Raw genomic sequence first — 21799 nt, forward strand, 5'->3', positions numbered from 1 at the left:
CTGAAGAGTCAAGTCGTCTGTGTATCTGTAGAAGAGATTGTGAGCTCTTCAGGGCAGGCACCAAACCCTCTTCTGTGTCTGGAAAGAACCTCGCACATTGCGGGCATGACTAGAAACCAAGAATGATAAGGGAGCAGATTTTTCACAGGCCCAAAGGGGAATTGGGTGCCGAACTCCTATTGACTTCCAGTGTGAACGGGGCACCTAACTCCCCTAAAGGCTTTAGAAAATCTCCACTTAGGCAATGCAAACTTTTCCACACTGCTCACATGGCCCAGCTTCGCCCTTGGAGGCATCAGCTCTAGACAGGAGATGGCTGCATGGCCCATTAAGCTTTACTTTTCTCTGCTGAGCCTGTCAACAAGGAAGCCCCACTGGGGTGCTATTTGTGATGCAGACACCTGCTCCCTAGAAACAGGGAGTGAAACCACTATGTCATTTCACATACACCATCATCAAGGAGAGGATGGATGGGCTTGTGACTCAGACTCTGGACAGGACTAGGGAGACCTGCATTCAGTTCCTGACTCTGCCACAAACGGTGTCCTTGAGTAAGTCACGTAATGTCTCCTTTACCGCAGTTCCCCACAGTTCCCCATCCCATCTTATAGCTGTCCCATCTATTGAGATGGTAAGCGCAGTAGGGCAGGGACTACATGTATGTACAGCGTCTGGCACAATGTGGCTCTGATGTTGGTTGGGGTCCTCCAAACACTACCGTCATACAAGTAACTAGGTGAAAGCTTGTGCTGTCATGCAGGTCTAATTCATAAAGTGTAAAAAGGCCAACAATGGCTCTGAACTTAAAAACTGGACAGTGAGAGACTGCAAAACTGGTGATATTCTAAACAAAACAAGCTCTCCTGTTAACACCACGCTTGTAGCTGTTTCCATCACGTCACACTGACTCAACAGAAATGTTAGGCTTCAGAGTGACAATCCTGGCATCTTCTTACGTAGTTTGATGATTATCAGACAGTAATAACCTTGATCACTTCCAGTCTAGGTCAAAGCTTGATCCAGTATCCCATGAGCCATCCAGTCCCTGAACCTTGCTTTTCTGAAATAGATTCCAAAGAGAAATGTCGCATTTGAAAAGCTGGATATGTCCGGAGGATAATGTTCTGTGCTGCGGGGGGGGAACAAACTCCATTTACCCTGAAAGCCAACTGTAGAGACGGCAACTGTAGCAGATTAATTGATTAAAAATGAATGGGGAAATAAAGGAGATCTTTCAAGATAAATACAACAGGAACATATTGCTAGTTCTTTAATTTAATACTTGTGATTTAATTTACCCTGGTTTAATGGAGGCATACTTATTGTGTCACTTTATGGCAGCTGCAACAGCAACAGAACAGGCTAATGAAAATTAATCATGACCTTCGGCACAGAATCACAGTAGTTGAGGCTCAAGGGAAAGCGCTGATTGAGCAGAAAGTGGAACTGGAAGCCTATCTGCAAACCAAGGAACAGGAGATGGGCACTTTGAGGGTGGAGCTTGGGAAGCTGAGAGAGAAGCAACCAGGGGAGCACAGCCAAAATGGAGAAGAAATAAAGGTAAGAGGCACTTGATTCTCCCTGGGCAAGTGACTCCCATCATCCTGTGGGACAACTGCATATCCAGGGGTATATTGTGCCATCGGATTTGGAGTGTAGATCCCCTCTGATTTCAATGGGAATTCTGATCAGATGGCCTGATACAGCTGTGAGACTGGACCCTGGGATAAGTAGCAATTTGGATTAAAGATCTGTGTTGCTTAGTGACCAAAACGTTCTCCGGAATTTATGGGCATCAGTTTGAACAGCAGTGCAGAAACTCTCAAAATTAGTACTGCCCTCCAAATGTGATGAACCTCCAACTATTCACGTCCCTCCCAAAACACCCGGCTGCAAGCTTCAGCAGAGTCACATTAAGAAAGGTGGACATTCAGCTAGAAAGAATCAAAGGTCCACCCATCCGTTCCCATAGATAATTACAAAGTGATGATGTAATGCTGTTGTAAGCTATAGTATCTTTGGACTGTTAGTGTAGTGAGAGGCAGTGTGCTCTAGTGGATAGAGCATGGGGTGGGAGCCAGGAATTCCTCAATTCTAATGGCATAGAGAGCTGCATAGTTTTGATCAAGTAACTTTTGCTACATCTACACTGCAGGTGAAAGTGTGACTGTAGTAGGGGTAGGCATACCTGAGCTAGCTTTAATCTAGTTGGCACAGGTAATAGTAGTGAAGATGGGTGGCATGGGCTGGCAACCTGAATGTGTCCAAGTTCCGTGGTGGCTTGTACTCAGGTGGCTAGCCCATGCTTCCACATCTATACTACTATCTGTACTAGCTAGATTAAAGCTGGCACCCTTAACTCTTGGCCTCTGTCTTGCTATATATAAAGTGGGGGATGATAATACTTACCCAGCTTTAGTAAGGCATTTGAAGAACTGGGGAGGCCCTATAAAGTTCTATTCATTCTTTGCAGTGTAAACGCTTGATGTGCATTTGAGGCATCCAGGCCGTGGCAGGGCCTGTGTTAGGATGTCTTATTTCCAGTTAACACAATAAGTAGTAATACCATGTGTTTATAACTTCATAGGGTAGCCAGCTGGGAATAACTGCAGCCCAGAGGTAGCCAGTCCTATCGTCCTATAGATGTGGCAGCTGTTCATTCAAATACTGTGTTGATGGCACTCTTCAGTGATGGAATAGTTCTATATTGAATAAGAAAATCTCATCTATGCATTTAGCAACCTGTCGAGCTGCTGTCATATGCATCACAGGAAGTGTGACTTTCTGATTGCATGACAGATCACAGAATTCTCCAGATACAGTGACAAATAGTTGATTTGGGAGAGCAGTATTAAATGTGCCTCAGGCAAGCCAAAATATCTCTAGTGTCAGCTGTTGGCTTATATTCAAGGCGGCCGGTATTTTGTTGTTCTTGGTTTTTGTCGTCTCCCCCCCCCCCCCTAAAATATTTAGTGTTCCAAAATGCAGCAGCTGAGCGGTTTTAATCTTCGCCCTGTCTATACAGCTGTAAATTCTAATGGGTCCCCCAGGCGATACTGTTATTGGTCATTAAAAAGTTTATGGTATTGGAGCAGTAGCAGTCCCCATGTTCTGCAGTAGGCGAGGTCTCTCTTCATTTTACAGACACATCACTGTTCAGTGGAATTCAGCCTGCTAGAACATTAAATCTCCTCTTTTCCCTCCCGCCCCCCTGCAGGACAGGTGGAAATTTTAGGCTCCCAGGACTTGAACGTGGGCCTAAAAGTATCACGGGAGGAGAAGCTGGCTACTGACATCGAGGCTTGAAACCTATGCTTAGTCTCACTGAAGTGAAATGGGAATTTCTGCTGGCCTCATTAGGAAGAGGATGCCTAAGACATAGGGTTTATCCTGGTGTCCTTGGCTTAGAATTTCTTTTCCCCATCCACTCCACTTGTGTGCAGTGTGTCAGAAGGCATCTTCCCTCCACCCCACATCAAAGGTGCTGTGTGACTGTCATGCACATTGGAGTGGAAAGGTGCTATGGAGATGTAAATGATGGTCTGACTTTCTTTTCTGGTCCCTGGCTTTCGCTTTGTTTTACTGAGGGTTAGAGACTTCTATTTCTTTACGGCTCAGGGTTTTCTCTAATAGTTCTGTGGCTCTGAATCCTCCCAAATTTTGTGGGAGGTGTTATGATTTGGGTTTTCCCCATATCTAGTTCCTACAGATGACTGCTCTGTATAAAGCAGCATCAATGATCACTGCCCAGGCTTCCCCGATCCACCTTCATAGGCCTGCAAGTTATTGTACTGAAAATCTGCAGTAAAATCTGAGTGAGTTAAAAATCTCCTGTGTGTTACAGCGTTTGTGGCGAGGAAGCAGAAGTGTTTATATATAGTTATGGTTGAGTTCCAGTTTCCATTCTAAAGCTTCCCCCCCGCCCCCATGTTTTTAAAACCATTCCTCTTTTTGGGAAGAAACTTCCCATTGGTCTGCCTTTTTCTGAGTGTGTGTATGGGGGAGGGTGGAAGGAATGTACTGTACTTGGAGCCTAACTTTCCTTTCACTACTTCTACTGGTATAAACCATGAATAACCCCACTGAAGGGGAGAGGGATAACTCAGTGGTTTGAGCATTGGCCTGCTAAACCCAGGGTTGTGAGTTCAGCCCTTGAGGGGGGCCATTTAGGGATCTGGGGCAAACATTGGGGATTGGTCCTGCTTTGAGTAGGAGGTTGGACTAGATGACCTCCTGAGGTCCCTTCCAACCCTGATATTCTAGGATTCTAAGTTAGTGGAGTTACCAGTCTAAAACTGGTGTAAGGAAGAGGAGAATTGGGCCCTGTATCTTTTGCACTTGCGTAACTTAAACAGTTGACTGTCTAGAAACTCCAAACTTGGCTCATTTCACAGCCTTCACAGGAAGGAAAAAGAATCTGTGTGTCTGAAGAACATCAGTTTATTGGCTTTAAAGGGAGATGAAGCTGTTACTAAAATGTAGGATTGGGAGTAAGATGACTTGGATTCTATTTCATTTTCTACTACAGACTTCTTGGTGACCTTGGGCAAATCACTTAACCTGTCTACAGCTCAGTTATGGGAGAGAGAGGCAGGGATGGAGGACCTGGTTTACATATGTAATGTAGATTAGAAGCACATTGTAAATCAGCCCCTTGACTTGGCTGTAGCTTGATTGTAGATGGGCCCTCTGAATACCCTGCATGGATGCTTCAGGTCGTTCTTTGTTGGCTTTAATGTATTGCTTCAATTTTCAGTATCCAATTATTGCAGGCAGATGAATCTTGCAGTCCTAATAATGACCATTATGGGGCCTGTTACCCTACAGAGGGGCAGTGTAGTTATTAGTCACCACCACTGAAGTTGAGCACAGAATATTTACCTCTCTATCTACATTAGAATAGAAACCCCAACAGAACAGTTGACTGAGGAAAAATAAACATTTTTGTCCTTTTAAAAAAAACAAACAAACAAAAAACCTGAATAATATAAAACCACTTCAAACATACCTCCTGGATTTACAGTGCACATGGCCTATGTTAGTCCTTGTTAACACATACCTTTAAAACTTAATTGTGTCATCTTGCTACAGATTTGAGGGGGAGGGGTTTCTCACAGTAAATCTAACTATTTGTAAATTGTCTCTATACAGCACCTAGCAGAGTAGGGTCCCGGTCTCAGTTGTGGGCTCTGTGCTGCTGTAATCTAACAAGTACAGCACTTTCCAGTAAGCCATGTAAATTATTGGCATAGAGATCTCTCCAAACTGCAAATCTGTGAGAGATCCCTGAAATGTACTGCCTGCCTGCATTCTCTATACCGGATACCTTAACGTTTCTGTTTGGGTCTGTTGTTCCCTGGGTAACTTCTTGCTCACACTACTGTGTGGTGTTTGGCAACATCTCAGCAGATAACTGGCACATGCCCTCTGAAATGGAGTAGCACACAGCTTTCCAGGTACAAAGCTGGAGAGATAGGCTGCCCTGCAGCAAAATGTTTATAAACCTATCCAAGCACTTGATGTACTTGACCCTTTTTGCTCTTGGAGAGGTTACAAGCTTTGGGGAAACTCACCTGCCACTTGTGTTTACATCTATGACTGAAAGTAGGGGCTGAACCATGTATCTTGAACCACAAATAGGAATGGTCACTTCTGACGGACACACAAGTTAACCCCTGGGAGACCACAAATATAAAATAGAGTGTGTGTGTGTGTTGTGCACATGCACACACTATAGGGATATATTTATCCCATGGAGATCATATCATGCATCTTTGCCTCATGTGCACTCTGTCCCCTAATCCAGCCCTCTGGGGAATATTTCCTACATAGAATCATAGAATATCAGGGTTGGAAGGGACCCCATAAGGTCATCTAGTCCAACCCCCTGCTCGAAGCAGGACCAATTCCCAGTTAAATCATCCCAGCCAGGGCTTTGTCAAGCCTGACCTTAAAAACCTCTAAGGAAGGAGATTCTACCACCTCCCTAGGTAACGCATTCCAGTGTTTCACCACCCTCATAGTGAAAAAGTTTTTCCTAATATCCAATCTAAACCTCCCCCACTGCAACTTGAGACCATTACTCCTCGTTCTGTCATCTGCTACCATTGAGAACAGTCTAGAGCCATCCTCTTTGGAACCCCCTTTCAGGTAGTTGAAAGCAGCTATCAAATCCCCCCTTATTCTTCTCTTCTGCAGGCTAAACAATCCCAGCTCCCTCAGCCTCTCCTCATAAGTCATGTGTTCTAGACCCCTAATCATTTTTGTTGCCCTTCGCTGGACTCTCTCCAATTTATCCACATCCTTCTTGAAGTGTGGGGCCCAAAACTGGACACAGTACTCCAGATGAGGCCTCACCAATGTCGAATAGAGGGGAACGATCACGTCCCTCGATCTGCTCGCTATGCCCCTACTTATACATCCCAAAATGCCATTGGCCTTCTTGGCAACAAGGGCACACTGCTGACTCATATCCAGCTTCTCGTCCACTGTCACCCCTAGGTCCTTTTCCGCAGAACTGTCTAAACCTCTAAGCAGCTTGCGTCAGCTGCCCTTTATAAATAACAGCTTGTCAAGACAATTGTTTCCACCATGATTTTACTGCACCAAATTGGACTCCTTTTAAATGTTTCCCCTGTCAGAGACTCAGGCCAGTCCTGTGCTGAGCATAATACCACTGGCAAGGGAGACGCCCCTATTTACAACACTTCTAGCTCGGGTAGGACCTGAGATACTGACTTGAAATTGTCACATTATTCTGCACAGAATTGTTTTTGTGGGTCACGCTTAAGAGTTGTTATAGTTTAATCTGAACCCTGTACAGTGGGACTCCAGGTCACACAGCACCTGGTCTTACAGGCAGAGGAATACAGAATACAGTCCCAAGTAAAAAAACAATTGCAAAGCTCACTCTCCCATTCCTAAAAGCTGTATTTTTGTAATAAAGAGGGATGAAGTGGGGAGGTATACCTTTTAGCAGTACTCATTTGGGATGACCTGAATAACAACATAGTGATTTTTGCCACTGGTTAATGGTGTCCTCATCCCAAATTCATGCTGTTAAAATCTTTGTACTAGACAGGCATGCACAAGATGGTGCTGTTCAATTAGCAATTTACTATCTCTTGGGCAAAATCTTTTTCCTGACACCCAACGGGTGACTATCTTGTACCATGAAGCATAATGATCATAACTCATTATATTATATAAAAAGTCCAGATTGATCATGACATGACTGAGACACTCACTATGACTTTTAAAAGATTACCTATATCTAATAATCATTTTATTCCAGTGAATGTCCCATTCATTTCACTGACCATTTGGAAGATGCCAGCATTCTAGGGATTAATGAGATTTTTCTGGGCTTTTTGTTGGTACATCATTGCTCTAACAACTGGCCATCTTCCCATTCACTAAACTAATTGTGAATGTTCAGAATTAAAGCATGAATGAACAATGCTCAGGGTTGATTACAAACGCATAAAAGTGGGGAGAGGCTGTGAACCTGCACCATTGATGCTAATGGGAGCAAGACTGAGGCCTTAAAGTGGCTATGGTATTGGTCAACTGACCTGTCAAGACCACACCAGGGATAATGCTGCTAAACAAATCTGCAAATATTTGTAGGCATGTTTTAAATGAATTTGCATTGGCCCTATCCATGCGTTAGCTTCCTGTTAACATTTGTGCAATGGAGTGTTACTTGCACAGACGCTCATGGAAAGTAAATTTGAGCTTATGTGACCAGATATTTGCAGAAACGTGCAAAGCACCAAACTATAAAGTGACCTGGTGAGAGTAGAGCAATGGGGGATGCAGACAATGAGAGGAGAGTAATTCTGACTCAAGGTGAAGTCCTACATAGTGGCACAGAGGAAATAAACAACAAAGACATGCAGTGGGGATGAAGGATCAAGCGGCAACATCCATCCCATTAGAGGAAATATACTTTCATCTTGTCTCCTTACTGGTGTCCTGATGGAACTTTGCCATATAACTAAGTTCTCCATTTGCTGTAGGGCAGAGCTGGGCCTGGGTGGGGAGGTGTACGCAGGAGCAGTTTGTTTTAAGTAATCCATGGTCTGAAGCAATTTGAGAATCAATGTTCTAAAGAATTTTCCTATTGAGTATTGAGCCTGCTAAAATATTGGCTTCTCCTCTAAGGTGGCGCAAACATGTCAGGTCACGAGCATGGTATAACTGCCTTTGCAGAAGACTGCAGCCAGAGGGGGGGGGAAACTGAAAGCAGTGGAGAAGTAAGTAGGAAAATAAGTGAGAAAATAGAGGTGAACAGGGGCATGTGAGGATGCTTGGGGTGTCCTGGCTCTCCTCCCCCCCCCCCCCCCAGAAAAGTGACAGTGACTGTCAGTGTTTTACTAATGAATTGAATGAGCTTGGTACTAATAGTTTAAGGGATGACTTCATTGTTAATTCAGCTGGGAGACCCAGATTTGTAAACAGGCCTAGGCCCTGAGCCAGCAAGCGTGAAAGTGTCTACAGTCTCTGGAGAGAAAGGATGCTTTCTTCTCATTGCTGTAACTCATCAGTTTCATGGCAGTGGCATCTCTTCTAATTACAGCCGTTCCCCATTCTTTCTGCCAGGGTGAAGGTTAAGCAGTAATTGCAGTGGCAAGCAGAACACTGGAATAACTGCCTGCTCTGGAACTAGCATCGGTTGTTGGCTTGGGCTGAGTAAACTTAGCTGCATTGGCTATGTGTGTGTGTCAGTCTCTGCTGACTTAGATGAGATCTGGGGAAGGGGATGGGAAGGAAACAGAACTAAAATGGGTTCTGAAATGATGCATGTGACCAAGATGGGTGTAATTGTATGGAAAAGCACTTAATTATGATTTCCTCTGAACGTTTTGTGTTCCATAGTATCCATCTTATGACATTAGGTTGCAATAAGAAAAAAACCTAACTGAATAGTAAGATTCTGACAAACCGAGACCAGCCATCATTCAAGCTGCTATTCCATCCTTGCAGGACATTGGATAGAATACTCTGCCGCAATGTTCTACAAACATCCATTAACTAAGCCTCCCAACAGCCCTGGGAGGAGGGTGAAGGTTATTTTGCTAATGGGTGAGCAGAGGGATGGAGACAGTCAGGCCCATACTTTCAAAAGTGGCTTGTTTGGATGCCCCAGTACTTGGGTCCCCAGATTTAGCTTCTTAAGGCCTTTCCCTGTGAAGTGCTGAGCACCCACCATTCCAAAGTGAAGCTTGTGAGACCTCTGGACCTGTGAAGAGTCAGGCCCTTGGTGTCTAAAATCAGGTACCCCAAACTGGAGGCCACTACTGGAAAAGTCACCTTGTGTGTCTTACACAGTCACACAGTGAGTTAGAGCAAGAGGTGGGAATGGAGTCCTGACTTCCCTTTCTCTGCTCCAACCACTAGACCCCTTCCCTCCCAATGGAGAGAATGTTATTTCCATCGATATAACAATGACCATGGGGAGACTTTGACCCTGATCCTGCAAACAGGTACACACATGTTGAACTTTTAAATACGTGAGAAATCCCATTGAACTCTCTAGCACTACGCAGATGCTTAAAGTTAAGTGTTTACAGGATTGGATATTGCCATTTGCCTAAGTTGCATATTGCCATTTTCTAGCACTCCAGGGATTCTCAGTAATAGGAGCATGTAGATCATGCTCCTAACACGTAGGCTATCTGCTTTCAGCGGTGTATATACCTGCTGTTGTCATCTCCCTCATTCTAATCAATCTCACTCTGTAGTGTTTTTCAGAGGAAAAATTGCTACCACCTTGTTTTTAAATGTGCTATAAATAGATAGGTTTTCATAACTAGAGGGCAAGCTCTAGAAGCCAGTAGTTTTTCTGAATTGTTATATAAATGGCCTTTCCCCTTTTTAATCAAATAAGTTTAATGCCAATTAAAACCACAGGTAGTTTCCTGGGAACTAGAGCTGGTTGGAAAAGTTTAATATATAAAACTTTCTGCAAAAATAGTTTAGATTTAATTTTCCAGCTAGCTCTACTAGAAACTCTACTTTCTATTACTATGGATCACCTGTAGGACTGACATGGACAAGCAGTGCAATTCAGTGGATAGAGTATCAGACTGGAGCCAGCAATTCCTGAGTTCTAATCCTGACTCTCTACATGGACTCACTCTGTGAACAAGTCACTGCCTCTTCTTGTACCAAAGGTCTACGTTGCACTTTCGCTGGTAAAACTTTTTTCAGTCAGGGGCATGAAACAACACACCATAGCCAACAAAAGTTTTACCGACAAAGTGCCAGAGTGGACAGTGCTTTATCAACAGGAGATGCTCTCTCGCCAACAAAGCTACCACCCCTCGTTGGGGGTGGTTTTATTTTGTCAGCAGGCGAAGTCTCTCCTGCCGACAAAAAGCAGGTACACTGCGTACCTTACAGTGGTACTTCGTAGCCGCACAGCTGTGCGGCTGTAAGGTGCACAGTGTAGACATACCCTTAGTTTTCCTGTCTGTGAAATGGAGGTAATAATACTGACCTACCCTGTAGCGCCTTTGGGATCAATTCAATGTCAGATCTGTAGTGCCATGCTTTAGAATAGAAGTTCTCAATATTTATTTTTATTATATTGGCCCTAAATGAGGGTGCATCTTACTTAGACGCTTTCTTTGGGAAATGAGATCTCAATCTACCTTTTTCTGTTTGGAGTGTTGAAAGGAACATATCTATTTAGGTGGCTATACTATGAATATAAAATACCTAGTTAGGAGCCTCTATGCCACTGGAACACCAACAGACTCCTGACTTCAGTGACACAGCCAGGAAACTCTTGGACTCTCTTGGTACCTCTTTAAAATCCAGTTTTGGAGGTGGGCAGCTTGCTTTCTTCCCTGCTTATCTTCATCATGCACAAATATGTAAATCATCTGTCTCTCTCAGCTCATTCAGTGATACTGCTTCCATGGGCTGGCACCCCATCAGCACTTGCAACAAGTATTGAGTTTCAAATGTACTTTGCTGCACGCACGGTTCCAACATTTATTTTACAGCTGGAAGTGTCCCAGATCTCGTAGCGTTCTCAGTTGTGTTGCAGAACATCCTGATTCCAAGCACACGCTTCCAACAGACTTGTATTTTCTCCGTATTGCTTACTCTGCTTTTTTATGGCCACCCGATGTCACTGACTACAGCAGCAGTATCGTGTATGGTGACATTTTTCTCCTTCTCTGCAGTCCCTTGGGCCACATCCCTGCAAACAGAGCCATGCAGGATCTCATGGACTTTGGTAGGGCTCCACACAGGTGTGAGAAACCATCTGTGTAGATAAGGGTCCAAATTAGGATGCAAGAGACAGAACATCTGCAGGCTCCAGGACTAAAACTGGAGAAATCTCCTAACTTTGAGTGAATCTTACATAGAATTACTATATAGAAGGATGGGAGTAACTGGTCTATTTAAAAAAAAAAAAAAAAAAAAGCCAACCCTATTGTTACTCACAGGGAATATGGGGTGCTCTGCACACATCTGTAGATCTCCTCTTTGCAGCTGTTCAGGTTCACTGATGTTGACATCAAAGAGGTGTTAATTGAGCAAGGGCATTAATGTAGTAGGTTATTATATATTCAGGGAAACTTGCAACATCTTCTAAAGAAGCATATCTTTATGACTGAAAATACACTAAACAAGCCACACAGCAAGGGTCATTTATTTTAAAAGGTTTGATTAACTATCTTTAAGAAACTGTGGAAAGTAGGGCCCTGTCAAAACACAGGCCCTACATTTTCAAAAATGACTAGTTTGTTTTGGGGAGGCTGATTGGTTGAACACCTGGACCCTCAAAATCCGGCCCCTTTAAGGTGTCTCAGGTTGGCACTCCAGATCACTAGTCACTTCTGAAAATACAGGCCGCTGGATGGATAAAGTAGAAAACAAAGTTCCCCTGGGCAGGGGCACTAACTGCCAGCCCCTTGATTTAGGGCCTCCTTGCTGTTGGCACCCACTCCTGACTCCTCCCATCTGTGGGGTAAGCCTTTATCTCACCTTCTATCTTTGAGGCCTAAAAAACCCAAATCAACCCCTGCGTTGTTAGCCTCCAGCAGTTTCCAGCACAGTGAGGAACGCTGCAATCTCCTACCATTGAATTATTCTTGCTGGGGAATCTTATTAAACCTGAGCAATGAAGCAAAGGTAGTTGGTTTTCCATAGCACTCTCCTAACGTTGTTGATGGCTCTTATAATATTAAGAATAGAGATGGATGATTTGATTGCATCTCTAAGGAAAAGTTAAGCCTTTATTGAGTGCACAATGAATTAATTAAAGCTTGTATTTCCTCCTCCAGACAGAACCTAACAATGATGACTATCTCTCTGAATCGGAGAAAATGGCTATGGATTTAAAAGATCCAAACCGTCCAAGATTTACTCTACAAGAGCTACGGGATGTCTTGCATGAGCGGAATGAACTGAAGTCTAGAGTGTTTTTGTTGCAGGAGGAGCTTTTATATTATAAGAGGTGTGTTGGATCCCACTGTTGGTATTGCTACCTCTGCCTTCTCCATTGTGCTACTCCTGGAGAGGCACAGAATAGAGAGAAAACAGAGGTTGAATCTCAAAACTGAGTGTCCGCTTAGTCTCTAAGAAATGGCAGCGGATTCTTGGCTTCCCTAAGACAATGTAAAGATGGCTCCAAAATCTGGTTCATATTTGAATTTTCACCAAGTTTTGGGAGGAGTTTGGTTCAGGATCATCCCTAATTTTAATATTCCCCAAAACTTGTGACCTCTCAATAGTGAAAATTTCAAACAAATGCATACTTTTAAAAGGGAGAGAGATTGTTAGCGCCTGTTTAAAAATAAATAAATATTTTTAAAAAAACAGAAAATGGCCTTTTGAGAGAGATGGAAATATTTGCAATTTTTTTTTCTTCATTTTCTTTCCTCCCTTTCTTTTTTTAGTGGCAAAATGGAGGAAAAGAATCTGGGGAAGGGAATTGAAAACTCCAACAACCAAAAATCTTAGTTTAATTTTTTTTTTTCAAATGAGCAACAAATCACTCCTTTCCATACCTGCAGAACAAGATCTGGCTTGAAATTACAACAAAAAACAACCACACACCCTAACTCTTTCGATCAGCTCTTTGTTTGTTTGTTTTTTGTGTGTGTGTATGGTTTTGTTTTTTTTTAAACTTTCATGTAGGGACATATTATTTACTTACACTCATTTAACATTCTCAGCAAAGCTATATGGGGTCTATATGCCCCTGGGACAGGATGCAGAGCATTTCACTTCTAGTCACTAGCTAAAATCTACTCCTCAGCACGTGGCGACTGCCCAAAACATATTGCCATCTGATGCCTGTTCTGTGGCCCAAGGGCAGCGAGGTGTTGGTCGCAGTTCAGCACCCAGTGGAGAAGTGCCAAAATCATAAAACTATCGTAACCATTGCCATTAGCATGCCAGTGATTCCAGTCTCCTCATAGAGGCCAAAGACTGAATGGGCCCTGAAGACAGAAGAGCTTAGCCTCCCCTTACAGGAGCTCTGTTGATACCATCATTTGAGTATATCAGTAGGGGGAAGACTGTCTTGCTGCTCCCCATGCTGCACCTGTTCTTTGACTAAACCAGGGACTCCTGAGCTGTCAAGCCAGCACTTATGCATCAACATTTAAAAAAAAAATAAAAAATCACATAGTCAGTTTTCCTCTCATAAACAGTGGGATCCATTAAACTCAGCCTGTCGCTCTCCAGGGATTGCTGTACACTGCACAGCAATATTCTGTCCTGTTCTGAGTTTAAAAAGCTACTGCAGGTACTTGGGTTACTTGAATGTTGAAGTTTTTTTTAATGCAGGCAATATTGTAGCCATGTCAATCCCAGGATATTAGAGAGACCAGGTGGGTGAGGTAATATCTTTTACTGTTCCCATTTCTGTTGATGAGTGAGACAGACTTACACAGAAGTCTGACACTTTTAATCACTGCATATAATTAACCCTACAAATCCTCCTCACATGACTGTTCTAGAACTCCTCTTTTAACATGGGTGACTTGAATTTGAAAGAGTATTGTAAATTAAAAGAAACTAAGGGCCTTATCCACTGCTGATGAAAAGATTGCCACTGACTTTAATGGGTTTGAATCGGCCCCTCCAGTTCCTTTTAGTTTACAAAGCTTGTTCAGATTCATGAAACTCAGGGTGTGATCCAAACCCACTAAAGTTAGAGGGATCTTTTCATCTGTCATGGATCAGGCCCTTGGTTTCTTTTAATTTACAAAACTCCCTCAAATTTTATTTTAAATTCATTCAAAATAATGAAAGAACTAAAACTTAACCGTATTTTTTTTTCTCAAAGTGAGGAAACAGAAGAAGAAACTAGATCCCCTCAACCTACACCCATAATTAATTCAAAAACCTCAACTCAGCCAGAATCTGGAATCAAACGACTGTAAGTAGCATTCTCTTCCAAAGATCTTGAACTGGGCATGTTTCTTGGGGGAGGGGGTAATTGGGTTGGTTTTAGTTCTGGTTCCCCGCCCCCATTAATCTTCATTTAGTGATATCATATGCACATGTGTTTGGAAATAATCCTATAAAAATCAGTATTATAAAAACACATTTTATAGGTTTTATTAAACAAAACAGAACATAGTGCTGATTTAATTCTCAGTGACTTCCTATCTCTGACAGGTTCCCTTCACACACTTAATAGAGAGAGGAATAAGTGTTCTGTGCACTTCTATTTATGGTACAGATAAACTGAGCCTATAACCTTCAGCTCCATATAAAAATGGTGCCTGCACTTACATAGTGCCCCCCACTGGATGATCTTGGGGGCTGATCCAAACTCCAGTAAAGGTACCTGGAGTGTTTCCATTGACTCCAGTAGGCTTTGGCTCATGCTATTTAGTGCGTAAGAATGGGCCAGACTTCAGACTTGTTACTTTGACGCTTTATTTTGTATTTGAAAATTATACTTTGAGTTTGGCATTTGGATTACTTTTCCTCATGATTATGGTTCTGATGCCCTACTTTTTTATAACACTTATGAGAAGAGCATGTCCTGTTTGGACTATGGGTTTATCTTGTATGTTCATCTCCATCATAGATGTTCTGTTCCTGTACTACTGTTTAGTCCTTCACTTTATTTAGCTTGATTCCCCATTTGTGGGGAATGGCCCCATAACCAATACAATGGTGACTGGAACTTATGGGTTGGGTTTATTTTGAGCAAAGGCAGAACAAAATTGTAAACTGACCACATTTTGTTGCAATGCTAACTGGACGTTATTTGCTTCTTGCTCTCTCTGGTTCTAATATACATAGGCAGCATAGGGAGTCATGGCAGGAGAGCATGGATATTTGGAGTGGCTGTCTCGCTGGGTTCTTCCCTTATGATTTTTCTGGAGTGCTCTGGAACATATGTTGGGCAGCTGGCCACTTAATCAAGTGGAAAACTACTAGACAGATATTCAGATTTTTTTTTTAATCATCTTGCCCTTTAATTTATCACCCATATCTAAATATTGGTAAAAGTTAAACCCATTGTTTTGACTTGTTCCCTTCTTTCAAAAACTCCTTTCACATTTTAATAAATTCACATACTGTCATCTTGAGCATAGAGCTCTCCTGCCTATTCTTGCCAGGATATGGAACTGTGTACCAAACCTGCTATCCATGGGAACTGGCTTTCTTGTCAACTGGCACTCTCATCACGTGTGTGTGTGTGTTTGTTTTTGTTTTTTTTTTTTGTTTTCCCGCCCCTGCCTCTTGCAGGGGTAGGTGGGGGGAAATGGGATCCTTTTTTTATTTGTATTTTGGTTAAATTGGGGAGAATTCTTTCCTTATCGTAATTTAACCAAGACGACAATGGTACTTGAACTTTTTTGCAGCCTCCCTAGACATAACCCATCTGTCCTCATGATCTCTCTCATGGCACCAGCAGTCCTCGGTGGCTGGGGCACTGTCTGCAGTCCCGAGTTGGGGGGCACTCCAGGACTTCAGCAGTCCCCATATAGGCCAAGGTTTTGCGGGGGGGGGGGGGGGAATATGTGATTGCCTGAAATGAAAGGAAACCGAATGGCTGGGAAAGAAAAAGGCCCCCATTTCAGTGTCTTCTCCTGCAGCTGCCACTTTACAGCCCCCCCCCCCCCCTCAAGTACCAGAAGGAGATGTAACACAGCCCAGGTAGCCAGCTGCTTCTTGGCCAGGTGAGAGTTAGGGATACAGTTTATCCCTTGAGCTGACAGATCTCTCCTGCTCCAGGCAGACTTTCAGCACCCTGAGACTATAGCCATTTAATTACCAAAATAGTAAATAAATCCCATTATCCCCATTTTACAGATGGGGAAGTGGAGGCAAAAAGAAGATGCAGCCAAAGTAATAGACCAAAATACCACAGCTTTACCCTAGTGATGATGCAGGGCTGGGAGATGCAACTGTGGCTGAGGGAGCCTTAGTCAGATTTAGGATCTGATCCTGCAAGGTGCTGAGTCTCTCCTGTGCTCTAGGTCTCATTGCCAGTGGAAGTTTTGGGCACTAGAACTGCTCAGCACCTTCTAAGATCAGGCCCCAAGTCACTTGCTTAAAACCATAGAGGGACACTGTAACTACAATATTCTAGTGTAAGCTCTCCAAACTTGCAGTAGCACTGGGATAAGATCTAATAGATTAAAAATGCTACCTTAGTATCCTTTGGAACAGAGCCAGGATTAGAACTCTGACATTCTTAGCTGTCACTCCTGTTTTCAGACTGTCTCCCTCTCTCAACAAAGCTTAACTACAAACATACAGATTTATTGCCATTCTCTTAGGAACAGCTGTATGTCCGCCTCTTTAAAACACACCTTTCCCTTCACTGTGAATACAGTATTATAAGGACACCAGGCATAGTCTCTGCCATCTTGGATTTGCTCATGCAACTGGTGAGTTGCTGCATTTGCAAACAGCTAAGGGAAATAGAAGTTCTGAAATCTCTATATATAATTTTTCCTCCCTGGAATTACAGCTTGATTTTTAGATTCTCTACAAATTTAAAGGGGCACTGATCTCCTGAGATCACCTTGATTTACTAGTAAGTGTGTGTCTACTCCTCTATGGCCAAGTGTGAGGAGAGAATATCTGTCGTCAGCTAAAAGGGGATACTTGTGCGGAAAAAGCACCAGCACTGGAATTAAACATGCTGGCTCTATTTTGTTTGTATGCTGTACTGCAAAGACTTTTTTTCTTTCCTTTGAGTACCACACTTGTTTGTTCAATATAGTGCCTGAAGTAGTCTTACATCTTGATCTGATATCTGAGCTCTGCAGCTAACTGAGTGGGCCATGGCGTGTAAAACTAGAAGTCTGAGCTACGATGAATAATATAACAATGTTTGCTTTGTTTGAATCCAAGAATAGCAGCTACAGCAGCTGTGTTAGGAAGGCTTCCAAGCTGCATTAGGTCACAAGTGAAATGACTCTGGTGATCTCAACTTTATCCTTAACTGACATTAGTCCACCGCACAAAAATAAATTGGCCACAATTGACAGTATCTGCAGAGGAGAATCCTTAGAACGGCAGAGGGTGTTGCAGGTATGGATGAAGATGCTTTCTGTGGACCAGTCATACTAGCCAAAGCGCTCTCATGTTCAGGTTTTTTGAGCACCAGAGCGTACCTCCAAGTTGCATGAATTGTACGATGCGCAGTAAAAGGGCTGAACGCTTACAAAGAAACTACGTCACAGCAAGTCGGCTAAAAGAATGTTTCTTGTAGCATAGCTGCAAGGCTTTGAAACCAGTATTCTAGCTGCCTGTGGTTCGCATTTCTGCAGGTGTATTGATGCAGAACCTCTCGGAAGAGAGACGTGGGCCCTTTTTAACCAAGTAGAAATGCAATGGGGTGGGCTGGCTGGCTGGCTGGTTTTTTAACTTGACAGCGTCCGTTTTGTCACTTGCAATACCCTGAAACCTGTAAAATGGATCGTCTCTAACCCTCTTTCCTATGCCGATGCCCATGGGGAAGCAGTAACTATTGGTAGAACACTGTTTGTATTTCTTAACATCCACCTTCATCCCTCGCTTCACCGCTCTGTATGGGCCGGCTTCTTTTACAGACCTGTAACTGGAGAACCAAGGTGCTCTCATGCTCTGCATTGCTAGAGATTATAATCCCTTGGTGAAGTTACACCAAGGCTGTGTGCTGCATCCCTGTAGAAATCTGACCCCTCCGTTATCAATATTTTTTAAGATGGCATAAAAACCAGGTCTTAATTACTAATTTCTCTAACCCAGAAGTGCCAGTGAGCAGCTGTCTTGGGTGATGCACATTTTTCTCTCTAACTAATCCCATGTGTGATAATTCAAAGTAACCCTACGTATCTTTTATGGAATGTCTTATTGATTACTCCAGTCTTATCTCTGTGCCTGTACTTTTCTGACCAGGATCTTTACAGCCATAATGCCCATGGTAGCAGCTGGATTGATTCCAGATGATCCCACATTGCAGCCAATAAGAAGACTTGTGTCCCTTGTAGGAATTTTTTTTAAATGTTTTGTACGTGGGTTTTTTTTTGTTTGTGTTTTTTTTTTGGGGGGGGGGTGTTCTTTTTTGGTTTGGTTGTTTTTTGCATGACCCTCATGTATTTTTAATATAAACTGCTGGCTGCATTCTTATTGGCTGACTATAGGATCACAAACTCAAAAGCTGCCAATCAGAATGATCAATCAGTACATATTCATTTCAATATCTGAATGCTCAGTTTTGAATATTCTGTTCCATCACTTTGTCTTAGTTACCATGCTAAACCAATTTGTCCATTAACCATTAAGAAATTAATTCAATAAGAACATTGTAACCATTTGTTAATTTTGCTTACTAAACCTGTTTGTTTTAGATCTACCATGACAAGTGCTTTTTAAAAACTGTAATTTTATTGACCTGCTACAAATTAATTCTACAGAATATAATAGCTGATATCTGTGCTAACTCCTAGTGTTTACTTATAGGTTGTCATTTACATGTCTGAGTACATGTTCATTGTGGGTTTTGGTCTCCTATTATGTGCTCCACACTATCCAGATTTGTACTTAAAACAAGTTCTACAACTATGTTCTTGGCTATGTCAAAAGAGGGCATTGATTACTGCTAATGCAAGCTCTTGTTGAATTTTGATTTGATCTTATGGTGGTCATGTGAAGTGACCATTCTACTGCAGGCTGCAAAACCGTTTTCATTCTAAATTCCTTCCCTTCCCACACAGAAACTTGTAATCTTTCGAAACATCCAACTTTTAGACTGAGAATTTCCATGCTTTCTTGGCCCAACAATGACACTCCAAGTTTACCAAAATTTCTTCAGCTGGATTTAGAATAAATAGTTTATATATAAAATATCCATTTTCCTACATCATAATTTGAGAGTAACTCAAATGGCTAAACTTTAACCCTTGAAACTTAGCATGTAAATGCAGCTGTTGTCACTGAAGAGTGTGCTTTACTAAACTTGAAAAACATTAGTTATGAACATTTGAAAATGCAGGAACAAATATGCACAGGGGAAAGCCTAGTTAGCAGTGCACTTATGCCAGGAGGACTTGGAATCTGGCCTTTTTAAAAAAAAAAAAAAACCCAACCAACCAAAAACAGATGCTGCATAATGAATTTACAAGCTCTGAGGTGAAGGTGGCAGGTAGTGCTGACATATATACTTCCTTAAAACAAACTGAAAATTAAATGCAAGACACTGCAATGTTAAGGCTGCAGACTTTAAATCAAAAAGTTAGGAAATGCAAACATTCAGGTCCTACCAGCAATGTTAACTTGCTTGAACTGCACTCATGTAGTAGTATCTATCCTGTACTTAAAAGTAGCTTAATGTAGTACTCTTACATTATTATTTGTATTGCAGTAGAATCTAAGGACTCCACTCCTAGACCAGGACCACATTGTGCTAGGTACTATACAAACAGAACAAAAAGTCCTAAAAAAAAAAAGAGCACCATAAAAGCAGAAGGATATGCATTGTGGTTAATGCTAAGATGGTACCTTAACTTTTGCATTTCCCAACAAACATTAATTCTATTTTAACATTGCCCGAACCCTTTTTGCATTTTTTTAATATATGGTTCACTATAAGAATAACATTATTTTGCTTAAGCTGATAACTTCTCTACCATACAAACAAGAAAAATTAATAAACTACTTTTATTTTTATGTAGTATCAGCTTTGCATTTAATTGCGGATCACAGGCTTATTAAAATAGCTTATCAGTTCATACACACCATTAAGCACCCACACACTGTGTGGGTACATGATATGCACATTTAATGTGTTAATTAAGGCTCTGATCCTGCAAACACTTACCTACGTGTTTAGGTGTGAACTGGAACTGGGCCTAAGGTATTAAAAGTATACACTTTAACATTTCTTTAAATTTTTAGTGACTTATTGTACTTATTTCCCTCTTCTTTCCCCCCCTCTAATTTCTCTGTTTTAAAAGCATATTGTAGTCTTTTCATGCCAAAAAGACACACTGCCAATTTCTTTTGTTTATGGCATGAAACTAATCCTTTTGTTTCTTTGGGTTTTTTGTTTTTGTTTTAAATAACCACTACACCCAAACTAAGACTGCATGTGTGTAGAGGTCACAGCATTTAAAGCTTCTTTTGAAGCTTCAGTAACAAAGCAGCTGGAGATGGCAGTGACTTCATCTTGAATAATGTTTGCATCTGCAAAATGAAGGTAGCGAAGCCTGATAGAGCATTTGTCAGACAGTTTTTTGCCAGACAGTTTTTTGCGCTCTAAGTTTTGTTGCACCATGTATCATGTCCGTTATCTCACGTGTCTCCAACCACTGGATCCTAATTTGTCTATCTTTCTTCTGGAAGGTTTAGTTTCTTCTCTCGTGATAAAAAACGCATGCAGACGACCCAGAAAAACGTTCACTTCCAGGATACTTTTGGCGAATGGGCAGATTCAAACAAAGATGACTCCTACACTGAACAAGGCCAAGAGGCTCTTCAGCATCTGTGATTAACACTCCAAGCCGCGTTGCTTACCACAGTAGATCTGAACATTCTAGTAACAAGAAGCTTCCGTAACCAAATCTGGCAGCTCATCGTTTTTTATTTGCCTGGCACACGTTGCCTGTTTCAGACGTACTTTTTCCAAAGGGATTCCTCAATGTTTACTTGGTGACTGCTCTCTGAAAACAGAATCCAGGCTCTGTAGTAAGGGTTATTTATACTCTGGGGGTATCAAAGCTTCTAGGTTGTGTGCTGAATAACAAGTCTGTCTGACTCTTGCATTTAACTACAGTAACACACGCTTCTTTAAACCAAAAAAACCCTGTGCCATTAGAGGTTTATTTGCATTGAACTACATCTATTAGTAAAGACCCTGATACCATGTTTATGTTAACTGGGGGGAGGGAAGGGGAATTTTTCTTAGTTTTGTTAATGACACTTTCAAAAATAGAGAGGTTGCAGTGTATACACTATTTCCAGGGCAGGTCCTACCACAGCTGTATCCTGTCAAAGTCACAGGTTGCAGAGAAACTACTTGGAATGTCAATTGATAACAGTACAGAAACTGGAGCAGCTGTGAGGAACTGTGATTGTATATCCCCCCTTGTTGTTTATAGTGCCTAAAGCATGTAGATACTGATGTACAAGGTGAGTGTGCCTTGCCTTTTGCTCTGAGTTATGCAGTATTAGCAGCAAATGAATTGCTCACACAGAGGAATTCTAAACACTCTGCATTTTGTTTTCTTCTTTGTACAGTGCCCTTTTTCCTTCCACCCTCTCTCTCTCTGTAGTAGCAGACTTCTGCCGTACAGGAAATAGATCACTTTCCCAC

The 21799-nt window shown here is 42.1% G+C and overlaps 1 protein-coding gene across 3 annotated transcripts in view; it reads left to right on the forward strand.

Annotated features, from left to right (window-relative positions):
- The window catches only part of RILPL1 (Rab interacting lysosomal protein like 1), a 34203-nt gene extending 12511 nt beyond the window's left edge, over positions 1 to 21692 (forward strand). Inside the window, exons 4-8 of one of the 3 annotated variants that reach the window (XM_048822229.2) lie at positions 1342 to 1560; positions 12306 to 12478; positions 14318 to 14410; positions 18385 to 18496; positions 20830 to 20960. In XM_048822229.2, the coding sequence (XP_048678186.1) occupies positions 1342 to 1560; positions 12306 to 12478; positions 14318 to 14410; positions 18385 to 18496; positions 20830 to 20835 (603 nt within the window). In that variant the 3' untranslated portion in view covers positions 20836 to 20960. Of the gene's footprint in view, positions 1 to 1341; positions 1561 to 12305; positions 12479 to 14317; positions 14411 to 18384; positions 18497 to 20829 lie in introns of all 3 variants that reach the window. The other 2 variants (XM_048822231.2, XM_048822228.2) reach the window with 2 other exon arrangements.
- The last annotated feature ends 107 nt before the right edge of the window (positions 21693 to 21799 follow it).

This window comes from Caretta caretta, chromosome 15, assembly GCF_965140235.1.
Source record: "Caretta caretta isolate rCarCar2 chromosome 15, rCarCar1.hap1, whole genome shotgun sequence".
NCBI lineage: Eukaryota > Metazoa > Chordata > Testudines > Cheloniidae > Caretta > Caretta caretta.